Source organism: Barbatula barbatula, assembly GCF_947034865.1.
Source record: "Barbatula barbatula genome assembly, chromosome: 1".
NCBI lineage: Eukaryota > Metazoa > Chordata > Actinopteri > Cypriniformes > Nemacheilidae > Barbatula > Barbatula barbatula.
Window position 1 is genome coordinate 35,204,038 of NC_136766.1, and position 22,545 is coordinate 35,226,582.

The window sequence follows — 22,545 nt, forward strand, 5'->3', positions numbered from 1 at the left end:
AAACGCAGATTTCAAATAGACGTAAGCCAGATGTATGTGTGCTTTTGTGGTAAGAGACTCGCTGATCTCCATCATTCTTCAATATTGTATTGTTTTCATTTAAATATTATCATTTAATCGTGTCAATGAATAAAGTAAGAGAGTTGAGAATGAATTGAACATTATTCTGTAATTCTTTCATGCTCGTCGTGGCAGAAGGAGGAATGCTGATGAAGCTTTTGGGAAGAAGTGTCTGGCCGGCACCTTTCTCAGGGCATCAAACCCCAAATATTCCTGTCCCAGAATCTATTGAAAGTCCTGCAGGTAGGTCTACTGTCACAACAATTGAATGAATTGGTTGTTAAAAATGATGGAGTCAGTGTATTCTGCAACAATTTTATAACTTGTTCTCAAATCAAATAGTTTTATTTTGATGGGTTGCCGCAAGGGGGTGTTTGACAGAAGCTTCCTCGTTGTGAGACACGGACGCTGAAAGCTCTACAAGCGCATCTACCATGCCACTCTTTCACTAATAAACACGCAAAACAAGCAGATTACAAATACATCGTGGAAATCATATGACCCAGTAGATATCACACAAACGTCGGGCAAACTTCGGTCATTCTGACATTATTCAGGGATGGAAACTTACTGGCAGCAGCCTCTAATTTTCCATTTAACACCTGAATACACAGAGATAAAACAACTCAAGTATCAATAACAGTATCGTTTGTCATGAAATACTCTATTATGTACCGGTCCAAAAAAGCCGTACCGGTTCTTGGTACCCATCCCTAACTGTCGGTATTACTCTTCACATAGACAACAAACAACAAGTAATTATTAATATCAGTGAGATGAGTAATTGCTCATTATGGGTTTTCTTTTTGGATTGTGAAGATGAAGCGGTCCCAGGACCATCAGGAAGAATTCACCATGGACTCGGAGTAACTCCTGACGGTGGCTCTACTTATTGATTTAAGCAGCTGCTGTTCTGTTTTTATACTCTTTCCCTTTATTCTGTCGAGTTGGCGCGTTTATTTGGAAGTTCTTATCGTGTGTTTTTCTCCTCCCGTTATGAGGTGAAAAAGATGGAAATGATTCGAAAGTTTTCTCAGCAATTGGCTGATCTGATGGCCGACCCGTTTCTCTGTGCTTTTCTCTAGCCAGGGGTTCCCACGGCTGTATTTCGTAAGCTAGGCAAGATGTTCGAAATGCAAAAAGTTCCTCTGCCTGTCACAACTCGAGTCTCAGGTGTGGTGGGTTGAGAGATCTACCACTGAGTCACAGAGCAGATAGTGTTGGATCCAAGTGAAACACGCGACTATCCTAGAACTCGGAATAATCGATGCCATGGGCTTATCTTGTATTTCAGGAGAGTAGGCTCGAGACAGGGCATCCGGCTTGACATTCTTGGTACCGGGTCTGTAAGACAGGAGAAACTGGAATCGGTTAAAAAACAGGGACCATCGCGCTTGCCGAGGGTTCAACCGCTTTGCCTGCTGGAGATATTCCAGGTTCTTGTGGTCCGTGAGAACCTGGAAAGGATGCTGAGCCCCCTCAAGCCAATGGCGCCACTCCTCCAAGGCCAGTTTTACTGCAAGCAACTCTCGATCACCCACGTGGTAGTTGCGCTCGGCCTCAGATAATCGGCGAGACATGAAGGCACAAGGGTGTAATCTTCCATCATCGCCCCTCTGTGACAGGATGGCCCCTACCCCCACCTCTGAGGCATCCACTTCCACCACGAATGGTCTTTCTGGGTCAGGAATCACAAGAATTGGAGCGGAAGTGAAGCGGCCCTTGAGATCCTCGAAGGCCCCCGCTGCCTTCGGACCCCAGTGAATCTTGGTTCCTCCTCCCTTGGTAAGCGCTGTCAAGGGGGCTACCACAGAGCTGAAATTCTTAATGAACTTCCTATAGAAGTTTGCAAAGCCAATAAAACGTTGAACTTCCTTGACTGTGGTAGGTGTAGGCCAGTTGTGGACCGATTTAACCTTCTTGGGATCCATCTCCAGGTGGCCAGGAGTGATGATAAATCCGAGAAACTGAGTCTGGGAAACATGAAACTCACACTTCTCAGGTTTTACATATAGATGATTGTCAAGGAGTCTCTGGAGAACCCTGCTTACATGCTCCTCATGCTCCTTCAGTGACCGAGAGAAGATGAGGATATCATCAAGGTATACGAAGACAAACAGGTTAAGCATGTCCCGGAGATTCATAGTGACCTGTGGGAGTGTTGAAGGCCGTTTTCCATTCGTCTCCTTGCCTGATGCGCACAAGATGGTAAGCATTGCGGAGATCAAGCTTAGTAAAGATGGAAGCCCCCTGAAGCAGCTCAAAAGCTGTGGCCATGAGAGGAAGGGGATATCGATTCCGAACCGTGATCTTGTTGAGGTCCCGGTAATCAATACAAGGCCTTAGACCCCCATCTTTCTTCTCTACAAAAAAGAAGCCCGCCCCAGCTGGGGAGGTAGAGGCACGGATGATGCCGGCTGCCAAGGACTCCTTAATGTAGGTATCCATAGCAGAGCGCTCGGGGGAGGACAAGGAGAATATCCGACCCCTGGGAGGGCAGGAACCAGGGAGTAGCTCAATGGCACAGTCATAAGTGCGGTGCGGTGGTAAGGAGATAGCCCGGGACTTGCTGAACACCGTCTTGAACCGATGGTAAACACTGGGGACTCTGGAGAGGTCGACAGAATCTTGAAACTCGATACTAGGGACTGAGGGAATCTGAAGCAGGCAGGTGAGTTGGCAAGTGGAGCCCCAGCTTAGAATGGTGCCAGTTGGCCAGTCGATCTGGGGATTATGTCTGCACAGCCAAGGGTAACCCAGGATAATAGGATACTCGGGAGAGTCAATGAGATAGAATGTCTCCTCCTGCTGGTGTTGAAAGATGGTAAGTCGTAGGGACTGAGTCACCTCTGTTACTTTGCCTGGTTCCAGAGGTCTGCCATCCAAGGCTGTCACTGCCTGGGGTTGAGGAAGTAGTTGGGTAGGGATCTTAAGTTCCTTAGCCAAGGTTAGATCCAGGAAGTCACCAGCGGCGCCGGAATCAATCATAACCTGGACCCGATGGTGGTGGCCTTCCCAGGACAGAGTGGCTGGAATAGCTAGGACAGCGTTAGTAGGAGGAGCTCTAATTTTCCCCATCACAGCCCTCCTGTAGCCGGGCGGGGACAGGCGTTTCCCGAAAGCTCAGGGCACGTGGAGCGGAAGTGGCCAGTAACACCACAGTAGAGGCATCGATGCTCCCTCATGCGGCGTTCCCTCTCGTTGGGAGAAAGCCTGGAACGGCCTAACTGCATGTCCTCTGGAGAATCTTGGAGGTGTTCAGGGGCCGGGGAAGTTCTGAATGAAGGAGCACAAACTGGAGACACAGAACTGCTCAGAGGACCATGGGACTGAGACACTTGGCGGCGAGCCGTTTTCCTCTCTCTCAGACGATTGTCCAGGCAGATGGCCATTGTTATGAGGGACTCGAGATCCTCAGCTGGTTCTCGGGTGGCTAACTCATCTTGAAGGGGCTCAGACAACCCTCCCTGAAAACAGACTCTCAGCGCTTCGTCATTCCATCCGCTCCTTGCTGCAATGGTCCGAAACTCAATGGCGAAATCTGCGGTGCTGTGAGAACCCTGACGGAGAGTAAGTAGGCGCTTGGAAGCTTCCCGACCACTGACAGGATGATCAAACACCCGCTTGAACTCTTTCACAAATGCCGCGTAGGAATCACAACATGCCTCCTGTGATTGCCACACCGCGGAGGCCCAGGAGAGCGCCTTGTCTGAAAGAAGGGTAATGATGTAAGCAATCTTGGAACGGTCTGTAGGAAAACTTGAGGGTTGGAGCTCGAAGGTGAGAGAGCACTGAGTGAGGAAGCCCTGGCAGGAACTTGGATCTCCAGCGAAGGGCTTGGGAGGTGGTAGTCTGGGCTCCGCCACTGGAGAAGGCCTGTCGACACTCGGGGGAGATCCGGAGGCAGATGGAAAACCAGGTTGACGTTCAAAGAGCTGGCGAATGGAACTCATCATATCAGCCAGGAGTTGGGAATGACTTGCCATCAGCTGCTCTTGTCTGCTAAGAACGGCTTCATGGCGCTGGAAAGATGCCTCATGTTGAGAGACCACCGCCAACAGGTCTTTGGAACTGAGTGTTTCTGGGTCCATGACTGACTCGGTTTTTCTGTCACAACTCGAGTCTCAGGTGTGGTGGGTTGAGAGATCTACCACTGAGTCACAGAGCAGATAGTGTTGGATCCAAGTGAAACACTCAAGGCAATACTACAGGTGAAGTTAATTTATTATAAAAAAAAGGTACTTTGCAAGTCCATAAAAAGTCCAACAAAAGTTCTTCTCAGAAAGAGGTATTTACAAATAAAAACTCCACGAGGGGAGAAAAGCAAAAGCAGAATCAAACAACTAAGAACAGCTTACTTATGATAACTATGCTTACTGTGAAAGACTCAATGGGAGGCAGCTGGAGAAGCATAGTCAAGACTCAAAAACCGAGTGAGGAATAAGGGGAAAAAACACAGCTTAAATATACTAGGGGAAACAAGGCACAGGTGACCTAGATAACGCTAACAAGGACACAAGAGGAAGAACTAAGACCTGGGGCAATACAGGTGACCTCTAGAGGCCTGGAGACAAACAGCAGGAGGCAGGATGCTGACACTGCCGTCCCCTCTTGGTTAAAAATGCTAGACTGGTTTGAGTGTCTAGACGGACACATCTTGGTCCTCGAGCGGTTGGCTGAACCCTGGGTGACGTCTTGCAGATTTCTTTAGAGAGCATCGGTAGGCTAAGCAAGAAAATCATCCGGTACTTATTTCACCAGTTAGTGCAGGCCATCGATCACTGTCTTTAACGCATCGCTCTGTCATTCACATCATGATTAACACAGAGACTCTGGAGCTGAAGCTCGTCAGCTTTGAGAAAAGTAATGTTGAAGATTATGTGATCCGTAAATTATAGCAACAATTCCTGCTGTGATATCATGTGAAATTGTGATGCTAAACGATGAAAATTGCTTAAGAGCAGGTGAAAGGAGACTGTTTAGATATGTACCATCAGCCTACCGTGTCTGCCTTTTGAGGATGGCCAGATCTTGTGCTCCACCTACAGCAATGGGGCCTCGCGGAAAACTTTCTAATGGTGACACTTAGATGCTAGCTAATGTGCATTAATGTCTTGAGCATGGACTTACACAGATGATGAGCCAGATTCAGTACATGAGAGCTGAGATAGAAAGGTATGATTCTTTTTATTCTGATCCACCACAGGCTGATCTTGGTCTTGTATGGCACTTTTGTTATAACAACCGACTCAATGGACATTATCCCATTATTTAACAGGGAAAGGGGTAAGCCAGAACTTCTCTCGGGTCTCCATTGGTCTACGAGATCCAAACATGTAACCGTTGCGCCCACACTTTCCCGAGATGAAATGCAATGCTGTGGTTTGCGCAGACTCAAACGTCTTGTACGTACGTGCTTCCTTAACTAAAGGTGAGGTTTGCTAAGCTGAAATCCGTGACTCACTATTCGTAAACCGAAGCCATTGATTCAGAGGTCTTGATTTGATTGGCAAGGTCTCAATTTGATTCAAGTCTTGATTTTCGATTTGATTTAATTGATGTTCCTGATTATAATACGAATAAAAGACCTGGGTTTTCTGTTTTCATTTTCGGTACATTTTAAAACAAACCACTCATTCAAATGCATTAAGAGCAGGACGTATTTTATCTGAATATTTAAAATGTCCTTAAAACACCTTCAAATTTAGATGTCAACGCTGTCAGTTTCCGAAAAAATTATTCAGTTTAAGCAAAGATAATATATAAAAAGATGCACCACCGCCGTTACAAAGAATGGCGAGGAATGCAACGCTAATATGGCCATTCTAGCGAAGAAAGCCCGCCATCCAGTATAATGATCCAATCGTCAATCGATAAAGATTCCCTGGGGCGGTGCTAATGTGAGACGCTTGCCAGCCTTTGCACAGGCACAGTGGCTGAAGCGACCTTGAAAATGAATTAATTTGTTATTATTACTAATATTTAATTAATTCATTTTAAATTTAAGCTTAGCAAACCGAAGTTATGGTACAGTCCATATGAAGTTTAATCATTGATAACAAATATGCTAATTAATTGTGATTTTTGCAAGAGAATTAAAAAATATCTACTTTCCACCATTCACAGAGATAGGACTGTGGACTTGCTTTGACGTAAATAACTGCTCAGAGGCTTTACAAACAGCGATTTGCATGACTTCTGTAAACAGACTTTTACTTTGAGTCAACAGTATTCAAAGCATCTAAACAAATGTAGCTTACAAGCAAGATAAGTATTATCTATACAAACCAAGGCAGAAGTAAAACCGGAAAGGAGAATGATTTCTAGCATGTTTAGGACTGTGTGTTTGCAGAAGAGATGTGTTTGGTTTCTTGAATGTTGTAATGGTACCAGCAGAAAGACTTAAGAAAGACTCGAAAAACACTTTTATTTGAGGAAGCGTTTCACATCCACTGACTACATAACAGACCCAGATTTTATTCATTCTGCAACCCAGACCGATCTCCAGAACCCAGTGCACACGAACCACACACTTTACTGTTTGCTTCACGTTAGAAGTGTGTGTGTGTGTGTGTATATATTTCTGTTAAGAGCTGAGGTCTCGCTTTCCTCCACTGTTGGTTTGGGCCTTTGACTTAATTCTCCTGCCCCCTTCTGGTCATCAGAGGAACTGCATGACTCTTCAATCTAAGCACACAACCATGGACCACTGTAAATAACAGAATAAAAATGGCCAATCCAATCTTAATTTAATTCGGATTGTTATCTTTTGTAATCCCCTCGATGGGACACAGCACATGTAAACACGGGACATTTAAACTGAACCGCATGTGTAACGTTGCCCCACCGGTTCTTGCTTTGTACTCCTATCCACAGATGCGTTCATTTGGTTGTTTGACCCAAATTTTCCCCTTATCTTTTAACTTTAATAATCCGGAGGAGTACATCTGTACAATCATTTCTACCATTTATAAATGCATCGTTCCATTTTTCTTCTCGATTTTCTATCACATTGCCAGTCGAGTCATGTGACGTGTATAGAGTATAAAGGAAACGATAGCACAGTTTTTGATGAAACATCTCAGACCACAAACAAGGATGAAATCAACATTTAAACTGCTTTATGAGCTCAGCGTCTGCAAATAAGAGAATGAAAAAGTCCATAGGGCAGTTTGATGTCATTTTCTTCCTGGCACAACATATGAGGCACAGAAAAACCCGTTTACATAGTCGGTTTAAAGGAGGTCTCGAAAAGATCCACTGTGAAACACGTGTTTAAATGAGTCTATAAGAAACACAACGTTTATTTTACAAATAATAACACAGACTATCCTTGGTCATGTTTTGTAGCTGCCACGACAGGAAACATTCTTTTACCACTAAAAGCCTTATGAATGTGATCAGCTCTCTATGAAACATTGTGAATCTACGGTAATAAAATATGTATGAGCTTGGAAAAACACGAGTATTTATATATGTATATATTAGTAAATATTGAAAGATGATGGATGAATTTGCTTGATATCAACCCATCCAAATTAAATACAAATCTTTTTTTTTCATCTGTACAGAACATCTGCATAAAACAAACCGCGACTGATACAAAATGGGTTAAGAGGAAATGAGAAATCCTTTTTGCCATCACTTGATTGCCAGATGCAGTTGTGAATGAAGGCAGGTCGTCTGATCTCAGATCAGTGTCAGCTGCTCTGTGAGTTTAATAGTGATGGCTTTGACCTCGGTGTATTCTGCCAACGCGTATTGCCCCCTGCAAACAAACACAAGCACACAGTATCAAATACAAGTTTTTGAGTTGTTTGTTATAAAATGTATTCTGTAAATGGCAGCGTTTTGTTGTTTTCCAAAAGACAACATTGTGGAAAAAAGGGAAATGAGGGATAATTTAACAATTGGCAGAATGCTGTGAATACGGCACAATTTATTTCCAAATACGAAAGAAGAAAAACTGCATCATGTATTTATATGAGAAATGCACCAATATATCGGTCAATAGTGGGTATTCGTCGCTATTGGCCGATAGTTTGGAAACAGCCGATGTTCGGGGCGATATATCCTGAGACTCAAAAGAGGACAGGAAAATGCAATGAATTTGGCTCCGTATATAAAATATGTTATTCAGAAAGTTACGAAATATTAATTCAATCTTCAGAATCAGTATCAGCATAAATCACTGTGAATAATCGGTATTGGTGGAGAAATATCGGTGCATCTTTCATTAATTTTGAACTATATTTATTACTGTGCTACGCTGTATATTGTTTATTTGTTGCAGCTTTTGAGCATCATAACAAAGCCAGCATGTGATATCTCTCAACTCTGGACTGCAGTAGAGTAACTGAGCTTTGTTTTATGTAAACACAGCTGTGTCGATTCTAAAATTGTTTATTCAAAAACAGTCAATGCAACGTTTCCTTTTACACCATTTTCACACAAACGATTCATAAAGCAATTAATTTTTATTTTAATCCTATCGGCGGCTTCAGGGGCGGTTGCAAAAACTGCTTAGTCCGGTCTTGGAAGTTAGTCATCTCATTTTGTTCTTTAAGACTGGTCATAACTTCTCTAAATCAGTTTCATGAAAGGTTGATTGGTTTTATTGAAATCTAAAAAGTTAGACTGATCGGTCCTAACTAGTTTCACTAACTTGGTGGCTAAGTTCATGCAACTGGACCCGGAAAAATACTCACAGCTCTCGTCCATTTCCTGACATCTTGTAACCTCCGAAAGGAGCTTGAGCGTGTAAAGCGTTATAGCAGTTCACCCTGAAAAAGAAGAGAACTGACCTGTAATATATCTCCCCTCTTACATCATACTGTGTTTTCGTTGTCATTAAAATGTGCTACTAAAAAAAACAAAAGTAGGTAAAGGTGACGCACCAGACAGTTCCAGACTGCAGGGCCGCAGAGGCGCTCAGGGCTCGATCTATGTTACGTGTGAAGACGGCTGCCGTCAGTCCATACTCGGAACTGTTGGCCCTGTCAATCGCCTCCTCTTGCGTCTTAAACTTCATGATGCACTGAACTGGCCCGAAGATCTGCCAAACAGACGACACGCTAAAAAACACGCTGAGGAATTCTTAAAGGAAGGGTTTGCTTAAAAATGACAACTGCAACGATTTCAGACATACTGTACAACTCAATTTACAACTCCGACAATATGTTGAGATTTTATTGTTCGGGCTCCAGCAGGTGGCACTGTAGGGAAAGCATGCTGCGAGGTGAAGCCAAGTGCTGTACCTCTTCTTTGGCGATGCGCATGTGATCTTTGACATCAGAGAAGACGGTGGGCTGTATGAACAGACCTCTGTCCTTCAGCGCACATCCACCAATCTCCAGCTTCGCTCCCTCCTCCTTCCCACTGTTCACCAGCTCCAGAATCTTCTCAAACTGCCGCTGGTCAATCTGACCGTTCAACAACACATCAACATCAATAAAGAAATCAAACTAGCGATACTAGTGACAAACTAGTCATATTTATACATCTTATTTCATCTCTGCCTTCTGTATTTCTAAATTTAGTTTTGTAGTACAACTATCTAAACGAAAAGCAAAATGACCTAAGATATTAGGTCGTAAATATATATAGAAGTAATTCAAATATGTGTAGGTGTAACCAGGTAATCCATACTATTAAAAATATTAATTTTCAATATTAACTATTCACTGGAGAAGCAAAATTACACAAGGTTTTATTTCTTGCTTTCAGAAAAATAAAAAATTGTCCTTAGTTTGGTTGTTTGGCTATTGTGGTTTTAGTGCGTTATGTGGACCAAACCTCTGGTATACCTCCCCAAAGAATCAATAACTGTTGAGGGTTTTAATACAATTAATATGCAATAAAAGATTAATATAAATTATATATAAAATAAAGATTATAACCAAACACAGACACAAAATTAAAGGGATACAAAAATCTAAATATTAGGAAACATGATTGTATATTTCTTTGTTCTGTTGAACACAAAATGAGATATTTTAAAGAATTTAAGAAAGCAAACAGTTCTGGCGCTCTTTTGACAACCGGTGCCATTTTTTCTACTGTGGTAGTCAGTGATGTGTCCCAGAATGTCTTACCAGAACAAAGAAATGTATACATGTGTGGAACAACTTGTAGGAGGGCTATAGGGTCTTAAAAATGATTCCAAAGGAAAAGCATTTTCTAAAATTCTCAGAAATAAATGCTTTTGTGTGTCAAGTGACTTAAGGTTGTTTTAAGGATGTTTATGTAATTATGTTTGAAAGTAAGTAAATGTTTTGCAGTGCAGCAATCCTTTTACAAGCATATATAAATGCATATCTTTTATTATTGGGATTGTTTCACTCTGGAAGAGATCGGTCACCTGCGGCCCGTGTGAGGTACGAGGATCCATGGGGTCTCCGATCACTATATTCTTCGCTCTTTCCACACTGAGACGCACAAACTCGTCATAAACCTGCTCCTGCACGTACACGCGTGACGCTGCTGTGCATGCCTGGCCCTGGTTAAAGAATGCACCTTTCTGAATCTCCTCAACCGCCAACTGCACTGCACACACACAAATCAGAGGCATCAGTCAGGTCCTTCTTCAAAAGACTGTAAAGAAATTACAAATTGCTGCAAACATTTAAGGCAATGACTTAATGATATTAGAATGTAGATGAGCTGTGCATTGGCATAAATGAGCATGTTTAATATACATAACAGCTGCACCGGTGGTCTCGTGTATTGCAACATCTGTAGGCCCTACTTAAAGAAAAAACTCAAACCCTTATGGCAGCAGAATGCACTGGAAAGATGGAACATTGCTTTCGATATTAGAAAACAAATCAAAGCAACTGGCATTGACAAACAAATGCTGCTACGTCTCACCAATGGAAATGTTTTTTTTTTTTCATTTTTATTCCAACTATGGGAAGTCAATGTGGCCTGATATTAAAGTCTACTACTCCTTTAAATTTCCTGTGAATCCTAGTAAGTCAATGGTTTTCAACACTTACAAATCTTCCCCTCTGCTGTGATATCACATGAATTGTCACCCTAACTTTCGAAGGGCTCATCCCTATGCCCTAAGCCCCTCAAAGGGTTTACCCTCCGGAGTCAGAGCTTCAAAGGGTTGAAGGGTGTAGGGGACCAAACAACTGTTTCTTGAAGTGCCCTTCTGCGTCATCAAAGAATAATGGGAGCCCGAAGTGTTCATCAGTTGTACCCTTCGAAATCCTTTATTCCGAAGGGCCCTTTGAAGTTGCCACTTATGTGCACTTCGGTTTGGAACGACCCTTCAATATGGCGGCCATGACTGTTTTCACTCCGACGTGCCGTCTGGAGGGTGATATATCACATTTGGAAAGCAAAGCCTGTGTTCAGATTGCACTGAATGTTGTAGGTCGGCGTGATGTTAAAGTGGAAGTCTGATGGAATTTCACCTCTTTAAATTTAGTGAGTAGTAGCTGTTTGAGCATAAACAACATCTGCCAAGTCGCAACACTCAATGTTCACAGAACAGGACAGTATTTTCTTTAACACAAGTAACCTTTTATAAACTACTTTATGATCTACAGCTTGACCAATCAGAGCATTTCAGAAGGACTTCATAGAACCAGGAACTCCTGTTTTCTACAAATCAAGATGATGATGTAAAACACAGCTGTAATATGTAATATATAAAGCATTTTTTGAACATTGAAATGTGAATATGTATTTTTAGGACATCAAAACCATAATAAAGACTTAATTTGTGGAATGAGGAGAGATTTCACAGCACATTTGTCATAAAAAAATTCTACTAAAGAAAATCTTGTTGCCTTCCCCTGAAGCATACACTACATATTTGGAAAGAGTTTTCTATTTGACTGCACTGTCTCTTTAAAAAAAGCACACATGTCTCAGGAAGGCTGCTGTTCCCAGCGAGCACGAGTTTCAGTGCTTGGATCTGGAAAACCACATCACTCACGGTCTGAGTCAGCGAACACAATGCAGGGGTTCTTTCCCCCGAGCTCCAGAGTGACTCTCTTCAGGTTACTCCTGCCCGCCGCTTCTTTGATCAGCTGACCCACCTGAACACAAAGAGAGCAGAGCCACTGCTTACACTGTGCTAATGATGCTTCGCTCAGCGTGCTTGTGTCTGTCTGATTTGTCACCACAGTTATTTTTTGTTTACCTCTGTTGAGCCTGTGAAAGCCACTTTATCAACGTTCATATGACTAGCGATCGCCGCCCCGGTCGTCGCTCCAAATCCAGGTACGATATTCACGACTCCAGGTGGAAAACCAGCCTGCATGACATGAAATAAAAAACGATCTCTATTATTCTCAATAGCATAGTGGATTAATGCGTCTTAATATCACTTAATACCTGCGCTTATGGCAAATGAATGGGTCACAAAGTGCCCACTGGGCAAGAGACGGCATGATTTGTTCACAAAGAGAGGCTTTTTCTTTAGACGACTTGATCTCATTCATAACGATGGAGACGTAAATCATCTCTTTTTCAGATGCAGAGCGCTTGAATAGAAAGACGGTCACAGCTGCACTTCAGCTCATATCATTACGGGCTCCCTGCTCTCTTTGAAGAATTAAAGATGACAATTTGTGAATTTGTATAAACATGCAGAAGTCATTACACACACTGCAGCTGCTTTACAACTAATACAAAAGACCTTGACTTACATAAGACACTTTACACCTAAAGAAATAAAAAGAGTTTGCAGGCATAGACGTTTATATTCAATGCTGCTTACAAATGAGAAGTACAAGAAAAATCAACTTTCATTTTGAATCTTTATCATTGTGTCCAGGATTCAATTCCCCTTTGAACTCCAAATGTGACTTTATTTTGTTATTTACTGAGATTTAATTATATGAATTTATGTCTTATTAAATTACATAACACATTATATTTTGTGGCAAGTTTGTGTACACATTAAGCCTCAATAATAAAACGTCCGAATGCACAGATTTGATCGTAAAGCGCAAAAATTCACGTATTTATAAAAATGGTGACCTGGAAAAGTGCTTAACGAGACGTCAAGGTCTGAGCAGACGTTCACGCTTGTGCTTGTCCGAGTGCTGCTGGTTTTTGGAAATATAAGTAATTCTAGCCGCTCGTAAAGGATTTGGATGTTGACAGTTGACATCGTTAAAAGACGGAGATCTGAAACTGTTGGGCTGTGTGCAATTTCACGATCATTTGCGATTTATAGACTTCACATCTGATAGAGAGGCGTACACGCGTTTCCTGTGCGGACGTCATTCTATGAATCACACGTACACACTTTGAGAAATTTAGGACGCTTTCTACGCAACGTTTTATAAATGAGAAAACAAGGGTTTTTATACATCTCAGTATTACAGATGGTCAGTTTTGTGTTAGCTAATGTCTTTGTATTGTGTTAGTTTAGAAATTATCATGGTTGTGTTAACACAATATCAAGTAACATTTGATAACCATACGCGTGTATAACTACGGTTGCCGACGTACGGTTGAACAGTCAACTAGATTGTATGGCGAACAATTTACATATAACGGCCCATGGAACGAGCAAAAAAATAAAGCATCTATGTCTATATATCTATGATTAAGGATAAAGATGCAAATTCTTTTCTGTCTTGTCTTCACTAAACTGAGCAACAGTTGCATACTACACTATATACAGTATGTACTTTATGTGTGTGCGTGCTAGTTATTACATTGCAAACAGCATCTGCCTTTAATTAGGCATTGGCGTCTCTTCTGTATCATAAGCTCACAAACCCCCTGCAGTCCTCGTGGACCCCCAGTTGGGAAAACCTGGCTTACGATATTTTACAATGTGTCATATCCAACCACCCTGGACTATATCATGATTAACAGAACTGATGAAATCAATCATTATTGTCTGTTTGAATCAAATCATACTGGCAAACAAAAACAATCCCATAATCCCTCACCTCCTTTATGAGCGCACCGACGTGGAGAGCGGTCAGCGGGGTCTGCTCGGCGGGCTTGATGACCACCGTGTTCCCACAGGCCAGAGCCGGCGCTATCTTCCATATAAACATCAGCAGAGGGAGATTCCACTACAAACACACAGAACAATAGAGAGGATTGAAAAAAGAAAAAAGTACATAAATAAAAATGTCGGTCTTGTGTATTTGTGAATGTGTACACAAATGATTTTTTACATCATGTGAATGCCGTGATGGTCATTAGATACGGTTCTGGCATGTATTTTTGTTTCTGAGTGACTCATGTGTTGTGAATGCCAGCGTTGCTTTCCATAATGAGCGCCATACTGATCCCAAATCTGAGTTACAGCTTCATGGTATAATCTCCAGTGTGCATGAACACGCCAAAGCAACACGAGAAGATAAAAAAGCTATTTTTCATCAATGATGATTTGAAACTTCTTGTGTTTCTTTGACGACAGTTAATTGATTTGTAGTCGAGGAGTAGCCACAAACTGTAGCCTGCTGAATCCACAAACGATATGCTGCGATATATACGTTTTTTAAAGCGTTTATCTTTTTAAAGATGACCTCAACAATATGAAATACAATATTGTAAAGCTTGGCATAACTATAAAGGTGTACATTTGTAAAAATACCAAAAAATGATATCTTTTATTTTTACTTTTTGAAATGCTTGTTTTGATGAAGCTTTCTTTATGCAAAGATAATATGAAGAGTTTGGTTCCAAAATGAGATCGTTTTAAAAAAGATTATCGTGCTTTTATTGTGTTAGTTAGCTGTATTTTTTTGTTATCATAGCTTAAATCAAAACAAACCAACTGCAGTTATTGATCGGAATGCACGATAAAAAAACATGATTTTTGAAATCTTTAAAACTGAGTTCTCATTTTTGGAACCAAACTCTTCCTATTTAATATCAGTCCAAATATTGATTTAGGTAACGAATATTTAACATGGTATAGAATAAAACATTATATTTCAGTATATTGACTAATACAAACAATTTCCTTTCATATATAACAAATTTATATTTCTTCCGGTATAAGCAGTACAGTATACTGTATATATGTGTTTATATACATTTTGTTGTTGTTGTTGACTCCCATGTTGAGACACACACTTTCATGCGAGTGGTTTATTTGCAGGTTTTATCCTGGATCTGGGTTTTGGGGTTCATGTGATGAACATTCATAACTCTTGATGGCACGGTTGATGGTTAAACCTTTTCCTCGTGTAATGTTCAGGTGTCAGGGAGTGGTGTGTGTGTACTTGTAACCTACAGTAGGTGTTTGCTTACATTGATGTGAAAGACTCTAGACAGGCGTTGCCTACAGTATATAAACAATACCGTGTCAAAGCAGAACCACCATCTACACAACAGTCATTCAATCCTATTGTGTTTATACGCTTTGTGCTCAAAACCATGTTCCAATACTTTTCTTTCATTCAGACGCCCGTCTGAATATGTTTTGCAAACATTGAAGAATAGAGTAAATTTGCCTTGACGTGTGCTCTGTTGCCGATGTATATGGAGTATGCCAATGAAATAAAAAGTATACTCTTTTATTTAATCTTGTAAACCATCAAACTTGCTTGCATAATGTTTAACTGGTTTGAAATAAAACAAACTAGCCTGATCTCACACAAATTCACGCTACATTTGTATGGATTTGTTTAACGTTTATCATACAATAAACATTATTGCATACAGAATTAATTCAATCGAACCATCACTGGTTCTAAAATCGCTCAAATGAGAATTCACATTCATACGAATTGGCCACCTTGTAAGATAGTTGCGAAATCGGGCGTCAAGTGACATCTGATGCAAAGATCGTCCGCAAACTCACCGGAATAATGGCGCCGCACACACCGATGGGCTCGTGTTTGGTGAAACACACAAAGTTTTCGTCTGTTGGAAAGAAAAACAAGAGAAATGAGACGGTAAAGAGACACTAAAGTTAATGACACACCAAAGCTCCCCTTTGATATACTATCATTGTTTAGTGGGAAGCTCTTGGATGTGGTCACCAAAAACCAAACATGAAAGACAAAAGATGAAGAAAAAACCCAGAGCGATGGTTTGAATGGGCCACACAAAGCTCTCCGGTCAGGTAGAGTGTATATGTTCTGCTGTTTTTCACATTGAAATGAGAGAGGAATGAGAAGGTGTGTGAGAAGTCTGGGCAGCGGTTCAAACTTGCCGCAGATCTGCTCTTGGCTCGGCCGCACACCTTTGTTCGCTCTTAGAGGTCCGCTTCTCTTTCTGCTCTCTCTCCCAGGAGTCAGATAACCGGCCAGGGGTAATGTAAGGTAGCGATGCTGTTTTATCACATCTCTTCGCACTTGAACCTTTCCGATGGAAAATGCCACTGAGATTGGCCACATTTACCACTGCCCTGTGGATCCGGTTGCCTCGCTGTCACCGCACAGCGGCTGGTTACTAGAGGGATAGTTCATAAACTACCCCAAAATAAATTTTAAAAACTGACGTTATTTACCCGCGTGTTGGTGTTTAAACAGAAAGAATGCAGTCAGAATAATTGCAATATGGAAAACAAAGTCAGTTCAACAAAAATGTTTTATTTGCGATCAGCAATTCAATACTTTTAGGTAAAAGTGCTTACGAGAATTCTCTTCAGAATTTGTAACCATTTACGAGGTGGCTTATTTGTCTGAATTAGTTCATAGTGAATTATACAAAAAGGGACGATTTTTTAAAAAACAATACTGAAGCCAGTCCCCTAACCCCGCCCTTAAACCTAATGTTACTGGCGCAAAAGAAAATTGTTGAAAGACCTACACATAAGATCAATTTAATTCATATTACTGAAAACTGAAAAGTTACAGTTCATTTTTACTACATAATGACTTTTTGTGATCCACTGAGATATACAGTATGTGGTTGTATGTGTTTCAACAGTATGAGGAAAGGTTAACATATCAACAGTCTATTGGCAATTTAAGGGACGCTTGTTGAATGGTACGATGAGGCTGTATTTAATTAATTCTAAGATACAAACAGTACGTGTGGCATGTATCCACAGTGGAGAAACAATCCCAGAATGCACTTTGACATGCAAAGTAATGAGTGTATTGCAGTGCTAAATGCTAACACCAAACTATTGATAACTACTAATGCAATGTGTTGCAATATCGGTTCCAAACAAGGCAGTTTCCCCGGTTCTGAAATTGAAAAGCTATTATTTAACACTACAACACTACTGTGTGAAACTCACACGCACATACGTGACATTTCATATGTCATCTGCAGATGGATACGGCCGGGCCACGCCTGTTAATCTACTAAAGCCGGCCTCTCTGAGACGTGACCTTCTCGTGTTTCTCCACGCCGCAGTGTGTCGACGTGATTACAGACTTCACGACTCCCTAACACAATGCTCATCTCTGCCTGGGATCAGCCAACGGCCTTTCCAACTGATCCGATAGTACCGCTTATCAAAGGTTAAATGGACACGGCTAGGATGCGGTCGCAGATGGACGGATCTCATTTTGTACACGCGAAATCGCACCATATCCAAACGTCACTCATTAACTTCAAGTAGTTGAAGTTAGAAATTTTGGACCAATCCGATTTCACTGTGGGTGGGACTATGCGGTGTGATGCAACATGGCTATTTAAATGTATTTAAAAACCTAATTACCATGGAAGAAATCCATTTGTTTGTTCTTTTAATGTGTTTGGGATATATACGATGTAACCAATTGCCACCTTTGACTGACCTAGAAATGTCAGATTGGTGTCATAATTGGTGTTGACGTTCCTTTTGAATCTAGCTAACGCAATAATGGACTGTAAATGTCACATGTTTCCAAATAAACACTTAAGTTTGTCATTATTGGGTGGTTGACGTATGCTGATTGGCCTCGGCATCGTGTTGGAGTCACAGGCCGTGTTCCAGGCCTCTAAAGAGCGAGATATTCAATCTGACTGCTGATCCACTGCTCATCTACAGCACCGGCGGTCGCACCTCAGCGATTAGGATCAGAGCTTCTTCCTTTTCCTTTGTGTGCGAGGGCTTTCGTCTTTTAAAGCTTTATTTGACTCTAATCAGGGGGAAAGAAGGGAAGCATGTTTTGTCTATTGAGTCTCCTGGAGAGGATGGAATGCTGAGGGGGAGAGGAAGAATTAGAGCGGGGGGTGACATACCACCGAGAGCTCGAAGAAATCAACCACTTAGTACTCATTAACTTATCTCTAGCGGTGGGATGTTGGCGACGACTACGTTTGCGGATCATACAGTTTCGGAATACATTTATGTATATGTAGTTAGTTAAAATAAGTTTTTCCTCTCAATATGAATTTCATCATATCAGTATTTAAATAAAATTAAAAGATTTATTATGATTTTAAGATGTTTTATCGCTTGAAACACTTTTAGTTGCCAGGGGGGCCTAAAGTCGTAAAATTGAGTGATGCAACATAAATCAGCTTCACAATGTGGAAACATAATAATTCGGAAGATTAAAATCCCTGGGTTTAATATTTGTTTTATTCAGAAATGCACATCGGTAATTTCCAATTCAAATGCAGACTTATAAATTAAACGTGACTTAAAGATTATAGATTTTTGTTCCACACAGTTTTTCACGCCAACTGACCATTGTACCTACAGACCCATTCGTTTGTTTGAAATCACAACCATATCATCAAGATACTCAAAATAAAAGTCAAAATACTCACCGACTGGCATGGTTTTCCCATGAATTTTGTCTGTCCAGCCAGCGTAATATCTCAGAGTTTTAATGCTGCCGTCCAGATCGACGAAAAACGCATGCAGGAAGGGTTTGCCAGTGTCTATCGACTCCAGAGTCTGGAAACCAAGAAGTACAGTAATCGCTTTAATCGCTGCAAACCAATTCTCGGAATATTAAAGCATAACGCTATCATGTTTTATTAGAAATCTGTTTCAAATACAAGTTTTTATTGGGCTTTTTGAAAAACACGCTCATTTCGAGAGCTACAAATTTGATACAAAACAATAGTTTTTATGTGCGTCGCAAGATGCCAAGAATTTCATGCGCATTGGGAGTTTGCAGATCCAAAAATTAAACGATAACAAAAATCATACATTCTGCTGCCTCGTAATAATGAAAACAATGAGGGAAGGTGGGTGAGACCATGACTCTGAGCTGTAATATGGGACGGTAGCCAATGGTGCCGTCATGAATGGATTAGCGCGTATGTTTCTAGATAAAATATATCATGTTATTCAAAATAAGATTACACGAGTTTGATAGCTGCCAAGTGACACTACTGACAGATTCCATGTTCATCACAGTGAAACCCAACTCAAAACCCCTCATAGAGTTTCTCAAAACAAACATTTGCTCAGTGCACTGTTGTACAACGCTCTGTACATGACTTAATAATGACGAGAGGGATTGCTTTTACGCTCGATCTCCAAATCTGCTCTTTATTTCCAGTTTAAAGTTATTGAAATAGCTATAGCCCGATGATAAGTCGTAAGGACATGTTTGCAATTTGCAATCACATGCGATCTAGAAACATTACTTCACTCGCATCTGTACAATCTCAGTCTCACAAATCCGGCACAGATATGATCTGGCAGTAGAACAGGGTGAAAACTAAACGCATGCAAAGCTTCAATTACAATCGTGGCATTGTATAACTAAATGCAAACTCATGAACAATAGTAGGTCACTTCTAAACAAAATCCTTTTTTAAATCATGTTATAATTGATGAGAAGACTTTAACACCTGCAGCAGTGTTTGACGGATGCGCTCAGACAAGCGTGACGGTGTTCATCTACAGTTCAAGAGCGTGACCAGCACTATATACACTACACTCTTATCCAGTTGCACACAACGGTATTTTTGGTTTGCGACTGTATAGATAATTGAAGTATAGGAACGATTTCTCCTTCCACTATATCCATCTCCACACAACACTAAGCTTTATGAAATGTTTTGTTTAATAAATATATGTAATATCTAATACAACAATTGCAATATATGTTTGTTTTTTATTCTGGTTAATAAAGGATAAACGTCTAAAAAATAATCTGTTGTCTGCAGCTGATAAATATCCAATTCCAGGTTTTGGTATTTTTGTAATACAGAAAGTCCTAGAATTGTGCAGCCTATCCGTATGTTTTTATCTTAAAAATAGCAACGTCATTTCTACATGCACTTGTTTATGTCCAGAAGAACATGTTTTAGTTTAACACCACACAAATGTCGAAACAAAAGAAAACCAACAGAACAAAAGGGATATTTAACATTTAAATATGTATGTGAGATTAAAATTGAATGAAAAACGGAAACCAGAAGTGTTTCGGCACCAGCGTTTGGTTTAATCTTGCAAAGTGATCCGTAGATAAAGCCTGTCATGTATATATCGCTAAATAAATTATTGTTATCATAAAAAGCACTTGCCAAAAAAAAGTAGCGTTTCCCTGAAACATAAAAATTTACATTAATGTTACTTAACACCTTAAAATGATAACTAAATCAAGACTTTACTTCCGGTTTGATCGAACGAGAACGTGAAGGCAGCTTTACTAACATTAAAATATGTTAATGATTTAGTAGCATTAAACTGAATTTAAATGGAAGAGTGTCTCTGTTTTTTTACATCACATCGCAGCTCATTTTTATGTTTCTTGGCAGCAAAAGTAAAGCGCAAACTCCACTAGACTAGCAAACAGCATACGGTCTGTTCGATTTATCGCGCTGCTGCGCAGACTGAACGGTGTATGACGTCAAAGAGAATGATGTTCGCACTGTACAGCGCGCGTGAAGCAAAACATGACTAAACTTTTCTAGATACTCCATTAAAATGGATGCGGCTGATTCCTAAGTAGATGTTAAAGAGACTCACCGCGAGCAGACATCGCTCTCTCTCCAGCAGATCCGCTAGTCTGTGCAGCAACGCACCACGACGCGACGCATCCATCCGCCGCCACTCCGTGCCTCTCCGCCCCGCTGCTGCGGCAGCTTCCACCGCCGTATCCACATCAGCCTGAACCAATCAAAACATTCACATCAATTAACGTCAATATTACTACATGAAAGATCAATTCAACTATTTTTGCATCGTCAGCAACAGTACTCGTTATTTCTGAGCAAGCTTAACCGTTGTTTTATTATAATAAAAGTGTAGGCCAGCGATGATGGTTTATTACAGTAAAAGTGTAGTAAACACAGTTTTGTGGTTTTATTGTAGTAAAAATGCAGTAAACATGGGTTTATTATAATAAAAGTCCTGTAGTACTATGGTTTTATTATAGTAAAAATGCTTGTACTTAAGGAATCATGTTTTTTGATAGATTGGTTGCCATTTGTACTACTTACAATAAATTAATTTGTATTATTTATCACGGTAAACTAAGGTTACTGCAGCGAGACAAAGGTCAATTTGATTAGTTTGACTAAAATACCGTATTAGAACTACTGCAGATACAGTCCTGCAGTAAAACCGTGTTTCATTTTCATTTCTTACAATTAGAAGGATGAAAATCATTAAATGCATCAAAAAGACAAATGTGATCCGTACCATAACATAAACATTTATCATTCTTTCTTATTTAAAAAAACTCAAATGCATGCTCTAAATGAAGTAGAAATTAGAAATGAAGAGTTTGCTTCCAAAATGAGATCATGATGCAGAAAAATCATGTTTGTTTATTGTGCATTTCAATGAATATCAATCAAACGCAGTTGTTGTTTTGATTAAAGCCATAATAACACATGAAAAACATCATAACAATTATTAAAAACAAGATTTTTGAGTTATCTCATTTTAGAAGCGAACTCTTCAAATAACCGCTCTTACTTGATCAGCCTCCTCGATGTCACAGATCTTGACACCTGTTGCCGGGTTGAACGTGGGAAACGTCTTTCCTTTGATTGAGGTGTGCCATTCATTATTGATAAAAATCTGCAACACATGTTTTATGAACAAAGGACGATGAAAATCATTCTCAATGATCTTTTCCTCGCTGTACGCAGATCTTGTGTCTTTGGGCTTTTTCTCGCTACTACATTACATGTCATTCAGATCAGTGCATTGGTTTTCAGTCACATAAAGAACAAAATGTTCTGTTTGGCAAAACCCCGTTTTACTTCTTACTGCCAGATTTTCAATTCCACTCATAGAAAAAGTCGTACCTTGGTGTGTTTGATGTCGGGGTTTTTCACAGGTTGAGGCAGAGCTGGAGGGGTTTCCTCATTTCCAGAGAGCCCGTTCTCTACAGTTCCATTCTGCGCCATAGCAGTTGCTGTGAAGAGAAACCAATGCAAAGATTACAGATGCCTGTTGACTGAACAGTATTCCACATTCAGCACACTTTATAACAACTTTTAAAGGTCCTCCCCCTTCAGGTCTCCGCCCACTGAGCAGCACTACAGATTACCACCTGCCAGTGAATGGGACTTTAAAACACACCCCGTGATGTTTAACAGGTATGTGATGAATCAAAAATCATACGACCGCTGTAAGAGATCAAACATGAAAACAAAACGCTAAATCGAAGGTCGCGTCTGTCGTGTCCG

General features: G+C 40.6%; 1 protein-coding gene across 1 annotated transcript; it reads right to left on the bottom strand.

Annotated features, from left to right (window-relative positions):
• Positions 1–6,249: 6,249 nt before the first annotated feature.
• Positions 6,250–22,319, bottom strand: aldh1a3 (aldehyde dehydrogenase 1 family, member A3). Its single transcript, XM_079470728.1, has 13 exons — positions 22,162–22,319; positions 21,827–21,931; positions 20,873–21,013; positions 18,712–18,841; positions 15,857–15,918; positions 13,986–14,114; positions 12,218–12,331; positions 12,011–12,113; positions 10,421–10,605; positions 9,318–9,482; positions 8,958–9,115; positions 8,769–8,843; positions 6,250–7,828 (listed from the first exon to the last, which is right to left on the bottom strand). Exons 1-13 carry the CDS (start codon positions 22,261–22,263, stop codon positions 7,750–7,752), a joined length of 1,548 nt encoding a protein of 515 aa, XP_079326854.1. The 5' UTR covers positions 22,264–22,319; the 3' UTR covers positions 6,250–7,749.
• Positions 22,320–22,545: the final 226 nt, after the last annotated feature.